The 11,189-nt window shown below is 38.2% G+C and overlaps 1 protein-coding gene across 1 annotated transcript; it reads right to left on the bottom strand.

Annotated features, from left to right (window-relative positions):
- Positions 1-1,017: 1,017 nt before the first annotated feature.
- LOC146640048 (uncharacterized) lies at positions 1,018-10,853 on the bottom strand. The gene is made up of 14 exons (XM_085357274.1): positions 10,722-10,853; positions 9,710-9,897; positions 9,025-9,129; positions 8,318-8,456; positions 7,157-7,304; positions 6,867-6,999; positions 6,087-6,239; positions 5,958-5,995; positions 5,823-5,852; positions 5,555-5,721; positions 4,033-4,508; positions 3,779-3,878; positions 1,932-2,343; positions 1,018-1,100 (listed from the first exon to the last, which is right to left on the bottom strand). Exons 1-14 carry the CDS (start codon positions 10,851-10,853, stop codon positions 1,018-1,020), a joined length of 2,304 nt encoding a protein of 767 aa, XP_085213400.1.
- Between the last annotated feature and the right edge of the window lie 336 nt (positions 10,854-11,189).

Below are 11,189 nucleotides of genomic sequence, written 5' to 3' on the forward strand. Positions count from 1 at the left end.
CACTACAGAATGAAAACAAATACAGTTAAGGCTGTGGGCCAGGCCTGTACCATACCTTTGGTTAAAGGCGTCTATGGTCATGCCAAGTGCAGGGTCATCAGCATGCCATGGACGGCAGCACGCCTTCCATGGCATTACGTGTACGGCACAATATACTGAATTCAACAGATAAGCTCAGTAACTTTCTTGTCAGTTACAATGACTAACGTATACAGTTAGTGCATTTAATAAGTATTTATTTGCACTGATATTTAGGCTTATATATGTATTATTCTACAACTGATTCTGATATGACACCACACATGTGTTGATAAAATAAGATATGGCTAGTAAGTGTACCTTAGAGCTAAATAATTTAATTGCACATACTGATCTCCAAGGATGAGGACATATTTACATACTCACAATTAAAATACCTGTATAACCCTCCTACTTGCTGTTCTCTGCCTCATTGTTAAAACCACCCTGGAAATTTTTCTAATACCACTGATCTTATTATTAGACCTAGGACCTTGATTAGTGCTCCTGGAAAAAAAATTTTTTTTCTATTTTTCTTTGGCATCAGTAGAGATTGATTAAGGGGAAAAAAGTGGCTTCTTTTCACAAAATCTCCTACAACAGCTAGGAAATCGATCCAATACCAGTACAGCTTTCATCAAATAATAATTCATGCTTTATTCATATTGGCAAACAAACACAGTTGAAAGGCCTTATAATAGATTAATAAAATAGAACTGTAAAAAGGAAAAATTATTAGAAACATGGTTAATAATAATAACTACTTAGCAACATATTTATGTTATTCTAAAAACATAGATAGAGGATAGAGGAATTAAGAAAATTCTATGCAATCTATTTCTTTTCCCTTTGACAGTATTTTGTGTGATCTCACTTTAATGTGGGAATCTGAAACAGCTCAAAATACACACTGGAATCATTTGTGTGATTCTATCTCTAAATGTCCAAAGGAAACGAATGAGGTGCTCCCTAATGTGACAGATAACTCCAGATGCAGGATCAGCAAAGGAGCATTTTCTGAAGAAATATGCTGAAAGTTGTCAAAATCACTCCTGTTGCCAGAGATGAGGCCTGATATGGAGCTGCAGTGGAAGAGAGATGAGGTCAGTGAGTTAAGTTTACAGTTAACACTGTGCACTTATTAACATTTAAACATTAAAAGCAAGATTATATAATTGAATATGGTAATATTTTACACATTTGCCTAACAAGTGAAAGATCACCAGTTTGACACTTGGAAGGGATACAAATCTCTTTGGGACTCCTTAAAGAAGGTAGAGAGGGGCGGATCAATCAAAAATATTGATAGTATTGATTCCAACACTTGTATCGGTGTAAGGTTGACACTAGTGTGATAGGATCGATACTTTGTTTCTATCCTTCAAGTTCAGTATGCAGCCCACTGAACTGTTTTATGGAAATGAAAAAATGTACATCAAACATGCAACTTGAAAAACTTTAAAATCTTTTTATGTTGACTCTCACACTTTTTTTATTTAGAGCCTGTAGCACATTTAAACAACAGAAGTTGACCCAAAGTACTTCAGACACAGGAACATTTACATTTTCTTAATTAAATGTATTAAAAACGATGGAAATATTAAAAGTTGACCAACGCTTAATTAAATGTATAATTTGCATAGCCTGTAAAGCACTTTTGTCATCTTTGACTTGAGTGTGACCTACATGTTTTAATTTGCTTATATTTAGGCACCTGGCCAGGAATGAATAAGCCAGTGGCCCTGAAATAAGCCACTGCTCATTACTTTCCTGAAAATCAAAACCACTGTTGCAGGAAACCCAAAAGGTTAAAACTGACTTTTATTTTCATTAATATTGTCTTTTACATGTTAGTGAATTAATGTTTAAAAACAGAGGAGAGGTTAAGTCTTGTTTAAAATAAATTGTCTTACCACTTCCTGCGGTGTTATGGACAGCTGTAGTAGTTGCAGCTGTAACAGCTGGAGTTGCTGATGTACTTGCAGTATTGGTTGTGATACTGGTTGCAGTAGTTGCAGCTGTAACAGCTGGAGTTGCTGATGTACTTGCAGTATTGGTTGTACGAGTAGTTGTAACTGTGGCTGTAGTAGCGGTTGTTACATTAGTACTTGTTGTATTTGCTGCGGTTGTTGTGTTTGCCACGGCTGTTGTGGTTGGAGCAGGAGTGGTGAGCACAAGGCTCACAGGTCCTGATTTGACTGTGTAGCTGCTGGTGAACACACTGCCAACCAGGGTGCTCTGACTCCTGGAGCTGGTACATAGATTTGGGCACAACAGAGAGGGCATGGTGGTAATGCACAGATTGACTGTGCACTGGACATACAGCTGTAAACACAAAAAGCCACACTTAGCAGTGTTCAGATTAAAGTATTTCACACTATCGCCACATAGAGCACTACAGCTGTTTACGAAGCATTAATACTGGAACAATTCTAAAGCACAATCAAGACAAATTGCTCAGAACAAGCCAGCCACCACACATGATGTGTGCAGTGGTCAGTACATTTCCATAGCATGCTTGATAGCACTTACTGATTAGTAAAATTTATTTAAAATCTGCAATTTGCTTTAGAGGTATTTGGTAACTAATCAACATATTGTTCAAACATTGAGCAGATGATGGTGCTAGCTACATAAAACAAAGTCTCATGGAAATCTGTTTGGCCCAGTGGGATAGAACCAGCTACACCAACATTTAATTTTTATTTATTTATTTGTTTATTTTTGCATCTGAGAATGTAATAAATTTAAAAAAGCGGAAAACAGCAGATGTGCAACTGAACAGGAGAAAAATTGTAGGGATTTCCCTAAAACTGGCTTCCAAACTAAAAATATCAACTTTATTTTAAAACATAAATAAGGTAAAACATACATAAAAATAAATCGTAATTTTAATTTAAACACAATGTTTTTTGGAAAGCTTGTAAAATTCATTTTTCAAATGCTAGAACTGTTAATTAAGTAAACAGTTATTATGAGTTATTATGACTCCCGTGGCTACAACACACTACAAAACTCACAGGGGTTTGCATCACTTTTAAGGAGCACCTCATTTGTCAACTTCCCACTCGACCATCACAAATTTGTTTGAAAACAAAACTGAGGGCAAAAATACACTCTTAATAGGAATCATGAAAAACATCATGCCACTATTGCTCTCAGATAAGTATTTGAAGGGAAAACACCAGGGCTGTTTTAAATGTTTTTCTAGCACCGTTTTTGTGAAGCCCCCTTTTTAAAATTCAATTATCTAGAAAACTACTTGAGCTAGATCCTTTCACCTGACTTGAACTGCACTAAATAATATCATCCTCCTTGTATCTGACTAGTTGTAAACAAAATATCACCCCCTGCGTACAAAACGGTGGTTTCTGCTGGAATACAAATCAGCTGTCGGAGATCAGACATCCAAATATTTAAGGGACTTCAAGCATCCTTCATGCTCTCCTAGCTTGAGCTGCGTTCCTAAGTGTTCTTAGAGACAGAAATTGTGAAAAAAGCTAACTCAAGTAGTTTTTAGAAAATTGTCTAAAACAGCCACAGTAATGCTGAAATTTTGCATAATGCCGTTTAAGAAATGTATCTTTAACATTGATTTGATGAATTGACATTGAATGACCCTGAATACTTTTTGTATTTTGCTGGTCAAAATGATTTCTTTCTCAGTTTCAACTTTTATTTGAAACAAGCCTTTGGTACACAGAAAGAGTACAGCAAAGTGACACTTATGCTTATGTGTGTGTTATATGACATCACTTACAGTTGTTCCATTGGTCTGTATTGTACTCAAATCAAGGCGGTAAACCCTGGAATTATTTTGGGTAGTAATAATCTCTAAGGTGTTGCTGGATGCCAAGCACCTGAAAGAGAGAAATGCGACTGCTATTTCAGTTTGTATGATATGCTTCATGTACTGAAAACAACATTTCTTTGAGAAGATTTTCTAAGAGCATCTGTCCTCTCCAAAGTGGTAACTTTGAAAAAATGACAGGACACAAGCTGAATGTTACTGACCCTTGTTCTAGAATAGGACGGCTTATTGCAAAGTCCTCAGTCTCAGACTCGATGCAGTCGTTTACTATCATCTCGGCTCGAACCACACTGCAATTGGACCTGACGTAGAGGTCCAGTTGTTTGATCCTGGATCCACTTTCTTCACTTACACTGGTACTGTTACTGGAGTTGCTTCCTGTTTCCGAGTCAACAGCTCTACGCACTCTTTGTGGTGAGTTGACGTTAGAGCGAAACGTGGGATTTCTGGTGAATTGTGCCAGGGGCCCTGTTCCTGGGAGGTAAAATTCAATCCAAACACGAAACTCACCAAAGGTCTCTTTCTCTGTGGGCATCTCAATTGAAGCATTTGGGCCCTTGACCTGGACTCCTGGGATGCGGCAGGCCAAAGGCAGGATAAGTAAGGGCTGGCGGCTAATCATAGAGTAGGGACGCACGGTTTTCAAGGTGTTGGTGTAAACCAGCTCTGGGCCCGAGTGCTGGGAAAAATTGAGAATGAGAAAAGAGAAAATGAAAATCCAAACAAATAATCTATCACTGCAAAATATCTTATCGTTTGAGAAATCATTTTTAATATAAGGCCAGAAAATCTATTTTGAATAAAAGGTTTCCAATAAGTTTCATCTTCTGTGTAACCAGATGACAGAGCTTCAAATAAGGGAAATTATTTTTTTAAGAAAAGACAGATAAGTTAAACTCTTGGTCTACTGCAGGTGACTCTGTGACACTGCTCGGTGGAAAGTTTATTTTAACACCTCAGTTTTTACATATCGTCTCCCTCCTTTATAGCATGAAGCAAACATGTGAAGGATTTCTCTTATTCTCTGATGACTACTTAATTAAACTTTACAGCCTTCTTTTTTTATCCCACTATAATTTCACTGAACAGCATTATCCAGCCTTACAGCACTAATATTACACAGCATGGATGTGTCTTGATAGATGGAGGCAAATTCTTTTTCTTTTAGCTGAACAGAGGTCAAGTCCAGTAGGCAATATATATTAGGCTAGAGGACATTTATGTGTGCTGAAAGAGCAATCTGCTGGGGGTTAAAGCTACATTACGCTGGAATTGTTACTGAATGATATGACTGTTTAATGTCTTACATTTGATTCAGTCCATACGGAGGTACAATCACAAGGCTACAGCCCTTAGGCTGCATGTTTGAGCCTAAATCTCTGAACTCTTCTTACAAGCTTAACTCAGAGTGAACATTCTCAGAGCTGACTGAGCTAATTCAGCTAAGCTTTATTTCACCATTTTGATATTCATCAACTCATAGTTCATAGTTATTGATTCGTTACTTAGTTAAAACTGCTTTCTAAAGACTCCTGAAACACATCTATACAAGGAGAAAGGAAACCACATGGTGTCAGCAAAGACAAGAGTTTCAGTTTACGTTAAGCTGCTCTTTAAATACTGCTGTGATTCCTTTCTTGAATAAAAGCCTTTCATATTAAAATAAAAGAAGAAAGCCACAGCTACCAAAAAAGTAAAGGAAGACATAATTGCGTAGTATTTTACCACAGTCTTTGTGCCACAGCCGTCCAAGGAGATGGTTGCAGTCACATGTGTGTTGTTGTAGTTGACGGGGCAGGTGGGGCTGTTAAGCTGGAGTTCGGCAAGGTTGATGTTTGTGAGCGAGGTGATGGGGAGCACCAGAGTCATCTCTGTCTTCTCACACTTCAGTTCTGACCAGGAGCAGAAGGTTAATTATTGATAATAACTCACGCAACCACACTTATCACACTCGAAATCACCTGAATCTCACACACAAGACCTGAATTTCTACCTGTTCCAGCAGGTAATGTTCTGGTTTCCCCTGAAAAAGTTTGAAAAGGAACATGTAAGCAGTGAGTATTTTCAGATAAAACCCTGCTGTAAAGAAAGAAGTTGTTTTGCCAGATATTTCTAAGCAAGCTCTTACTTTGGTATAGCCACACACATCTTGGCTCTGACTGTAAACTGACAGGATAAAACATTCAGATCAGACAGGTTCATCTGAAGCGCATATATGCAAATGTATAAATACAGGTTTAATAAAGCATCAGCTGACCTCTTGGTATTTGCAGCAAAGCAGATGGGCAACAGATGAGTCAGGTTGTTTTCAGAGCGGATCCAGGCCATGGCCATAGTGGCCAGGGGGCCGACTGATGTGAAGCCAGTCCTGTAGAGGTCAGGGGGCCCAACCACGGCAAACTCTAAAACACTGTAAATATTGAGAGAAACCTTTAATAATGTTTGATTCACCTAAAAATACTTCACACCTCTCGCACTTCTTGCAAAGCCACACAGGCACAATAATTCTTCACCCTCGCAACCCTCAATAAACAGGAAGGAATATATTTTTTTAGTAAAATGCAACGGAAATATATAAAATGAAATGTAAGAAAATCCACTTGGTACAAATAGAATATATACCAAATGAATGAATTTCATTTGACCAAACCATTATATTAACACTCCCCGCCAGAGTCCTAGATTTAATCTGGGACTCTCCGCCATTTGACCTTAGAAGTGAAGAAGCTTCTCGGATGAGAGGTGAAACGTCTTCAAGCAACTTAAAGAAGTCCAGACGCTTTTCTTTGCAAGCTCCTTTGACTACGATGACCTGGATGACTGAGAACCTTCACAGACATCCATATATATGCACACACAAGCAGACTCTTATATAACTTTTCTATACAAGTATATTTGTACATGTACATATGCACATTCCTATACATGCATAAGCAGCAAAAACGCAGCAACAGCAACAGAAAATAAAAGAATAAACCATGTTGGTTGTTTAAAAAGCAGTGGGAGGGATGGCAAAGGAAGAGCCACCAGGACTCACCTCTCCTCCTCCGACCTATAGTCAGTGTTGATTTTCTCCTCCTGGTACGGCAGAAGAAACAGCACAGAGTCATCTTTTGGGGTCCTGTCTATGGCCACTGGTTCATCAGAGCAACTAAAATATGACTCTTCCACTGGAAAGACAAAATGAAACCATTTATTACATTATGCTATAAGTTATTATTAATCTGGTAAAATTATTATTTTCATTTTGGCAGATGATGAGAGAAAGCGCAATTATTATTCTCTATACTTGAACCAAAATGTCATCTAAGCGATTGTCAGCCTCACCAGTTAGAGAGAGATGGACAGGGACAGAGCTGAGGGGCAGATCTGTGGCATGGTTTACTCTGGGCGAAGGAATCAGGTCCTCCACCATCAGGTAAATAAAATACTGTCCTGCAGGTGCCTGTCCAGTGAAGGACAAAATGCATTTCTCCTGGTAAAAGAATGAAACAATGTCAACAACAGAGATGAACAAGTTCCACAATGGTATGTGTGGGCAATGTTTGACTGTAAATGACATCAATACAAGGCAAAAAAACAAACAAACAACAAAAAAAACTGAGTGGTTAAACTTGTTTCCAGACTGTATGCAAACGATATTACACAATGGTGCTTTTAACTAAGCAAATTATGGCTAAACCAAACAAGTTTTTACTTTGGAAACCATTTCACTGATCAAAGACCAAAGAGAATTCAGTTGCACTTCCAAATTAACTGGAATGTGATTACTGGAAAGGCAGACTTCTGCTAGTACAGAGTGACCTGATGTCTTCAACACGCTTCAGCCGTAGAATAGCTTTGACATTATGGGCAATGAGAATTCCAGATTCTCATTGGTGAGAGGAGGTAGATTACTTTGGGTAAAGGAAGCAATAGATAACATTCTGTTAAAGAGCAAGGATGTAAAATATTTTATTACTGTGTTTAAATTTTAAGCTCCTTTATACTTTTATGCTCTACGTCACTGTCATAGTTACATGTTTTGTTCTTTCACTGTGTACACTGTGCTTTTGTTATTTCAGTCTAACACTCCCTGCTGTTTACTTTCCCCTTGCCAGTATGTGACCTACAGCTCCTCCCAGCTCACCTGCAACCTCTTTGTATCTAGCCTTTCTTTTTTCACCCAAGCTGAGATTTGCTTTTTTTCCCTGGTTTTTGGGGGGTTTTCTTCACAAATTTAAGACACATCATTCACCACAGCAGGTATTTCCACATGTCTGATTTGGCAGAGTTTTACGCCAGATTTCTGTCTTGATGAAACCCCAAAGATGGAGTGGGTTGGGTGTTGGTTGGTGCTGAACATATTTAAATATTTATGTTAGTCTAATCCGCACTTATGTTTAATTGTAATCATCTTTAAAATAGTAAAATATGTTTTTAATTAAGAATAAAATAGATTTCAGTGCCTACAATAATAAAGCCTTGAACTCGTGAAATACAACTCACCCCATCCAGCTCTATGAAAGAGTGCTGGGTGCAGCTGACACACTCTCCCTTGTCAGAACTGGCAAATCGACATCGGACCTTGTCCCCATCCAAGTCTTTCACTGACAGATGGAAGTCGTGAGGACAGTTCACACGGGCCCTGTTTGGTGGCATGCAGACAAAGAGATAATCAGCTTCTTGAATCATAAATCACAACAAGAGAGAAAACAAAAATGAAAGTGGATTTGGTGCAGTCTGTACAGCTGAAGGGCAAGGCATCACTCTGAAGAAGTCTTTGAGAAGCAAAGACTTTGGCTGACGTCAATAAGCTCTCGAAGTGTTGCCTCTTTGATCTTAAACTTGGCCTCCAGCAACAGCTGGCTTTTGGAGCTGAAAAAGCCACTGCGAGTGGTGAGCATGAGTAACAGATAAACAAATCAGCGGAAACTGATCGCATAAACCTGCAGACTCAGGCTTCACTCTGATTTTACATGGACTTTTTAACAAAAAAATAAAGATTACACTCAGATTTAAATCATCCGAATAACCAAGTGACATTTTAAAAATCTATTTCATGTAAAATCTTGTATGGCTCTTTGTTCAGATATATGTAGCTTATATCTCTTTATGACAGCTTAAATGTCCTTAATTTAATTAACACAAATTCAGCTCATGTCTGAATACAGGAGTCGGGAGGAAGGAGAGCAGAGAGTAGGTGTTTACACTACCTTAGAGGAGGAGGGAGAGCCACAAAAGCAGGGTGGTTGAGTCTCCCGCTGTTTGCCCGGATCACTGGTCCTGCATTTATAGACACAAAAAATTCTGTTCCGGACCTAAAACAGTAAAAAAAAAAAAAACAACAACTGTATTAATGGCTTCTTCCTTTAATTTAACAAATAACATCATTGATCTTGTCACAGATAGTAAACACAATGCTCCATAGCAAACGGTTTGATTCGCACAGGACTGAAGAATCATAAGTCAGTTTGTTTGGGCTCCAGACTGCTTGAAATAGTCAATTTTAAATGATTTTGTGTACTCTTAGCGCTTTATGATTTCAGATATTGTGGGATATCACTAATGTGGTTATCTCAAGCACAAACCTCTCGCTGGGACCATAGAAGCCCTAGCTTCACCCATTCTTTGTTGCGAGGGGCAACAAATGAGAAAAAACTCTAAATTATGCAAAGCTGATCTAGTAGAACAAAAAAAATAAATACAAATAAAAGTCCTCCGTAGTTGTCTAAGAAACAAAACAATGTCACTTGGAATAATCTCAGAGTTATTTCCAAATAGACTGCGCAAATTTCTTTTAAAAAGATGAAAAATGGAGCTGACACTTAAAATGTAAAAATTAATATACAAAATTTAGCATGTCTGAGGTCAAGGGTATTCGCATTGTAGGTCTCATACCCTAAACTGATGGTAGCTCTGTAGTCACTGGGGACAGTTTTCTGCCACTGGCGGACACACCAGTCAGAGGGTTTGGTCCCAGTGAAAGGTAACGGGGTGGTGTGGACTAGACAGTCCTCTCCTGGAGCACAGAGTTCAGACAAAGACGGACAAGGACTAGGAGCAATGACAGTGAAATGAGCCCGCACCTGCAAGAAGTAAAGAGACAAACTCCCTCATGTCTGCACTAAACAAACATTACAAACATTTGCATGTAGTTCATCAGGCACCAAATATCAATCTGAGACCCACACAACTAGTATGTTGACTATTAATTGACAGTTATTAGTAAGCGTAATTTCCTACCCTTTGAGATAAATAAAGTATTTGTTACTTTTATTTTACCCACTAATGTTGAGTATTAGTAGGATGCTACACTTCAATTCCCATCAACCGAATGAAACAACTAAAAATAACTGAATTTGGGTTGAAGCACTAATTTATGGGATGTTTGTGGCCCAGTGTGATGTAACAATGGGAGACAACAACTATGAAAAAACAACAACAATATCAACATTATCCTTAGTTCAGCTATTAAATCTATATGAAAGTAAGGGTTCGTTTTTGAGGATAGATGGAGCCATGAGTAATTAAGACGTACACAGCTGACAGGACTGCATAGAAGAATGCCCAACTAGATTACAACAGACCTAACACACTACACAATGACTGACACTGAATTTGTTTTGTAGAATTAAAAGAATCAATTATTTGCACACATAAGTAAGTAGCAACTAAAATAAAGAAAGAAGGGGAAGGGTTCACTTTGAAGCATGTCAATTTTAATGTTTTTTTTTCCGTTCTTGCAGTGAATCCTGAAACGTTTTAACTAATTGAGTGGTAAACACGTTCATTAGGATATTTCAAGGAAAGTATAATTTTAGTAAAGTAAAATGTATAATGAGGAACAGCTGAGAGTGTGGGAGATCTTGGATTTTAGGAAAAAAAATTAAAGAGGGAAAATGTTGCTCACTGTTTTTCCTCCATCACTGTCCAGGGGCACAACATGCACAGTCAGGCCAAGAGAAGAGGCGTCAGAGGCCAGGCCTAGCATCAACAGAGCCAGGCCCAGCAATAAGATATGCATTTTGAATCTGTCCAGCATCTCAGCTTCTCAGGCAAGGAGCGAGTCTGAACCTTTGGCAAATACAAAGACAGGAAGGTGAAGTAGTCAAGAGTCAGAGCACTAACTCACTTTTCATTAGCTGCAACCCCCCGCCCTGAATCCTGAATTATCTACACTTCACTCAAGGATTTACTTTTAAGTAAATTTGACTTTTAAAGTCAATCCAACACTGATCCCGCATTGTATTTCTGAAACAAGGCTGTCGTTATATATCTGACAGGATAGTGAGAGATGATACAACGGAATCTCTCACTATATTATTTATGATTTAATAATGATATTGTAACTGGCAGCTCTGCAATTCAAGGTGTGTAA

Source organism: Diplotaxodon limnothrissa, linkage group LG1 (assembly GCF_057381915.1).
Source record: "Diplotaxodon limnothrissa isolate DT_005_m linkage group LG1, D_limnothrissa_male_GT1.1, whole genome shotgun sequence".
In the NCBI taxonomy this organism is placed as follows: Eukaryota; Metazoa; Chordata; class Actinopteri; order Cichliformes; family Cichlidae; genus Diplotaxodon; species Diplotaxodon limnothrissa.

Bases quoted from the DNA above. Each gene is read 5' to 3' on its own strand.
- LOC146640048 (XM_085357274.1), bottom strand. From the start codon at position 10,853: ATGCTGGACAGATTCAAAATGCATATCTTATTGCTGGGCCTGGCTCTG. The intron at 8,457-9,024 runs GTAGTGTAAACA...GCCACCAAACAG, and splicing joins GCTCTCCCTCCTCCTCTAAG to GGCCCGTGTGAACTGTCCTC. The intron at 7,000-7,156 runs GTGAGGCTGACA...TTGTCTTTCCAG, and splicing joins TGTCCATCTCTCTCTAACTG to TGGAAGAGTCATATTTTAGT.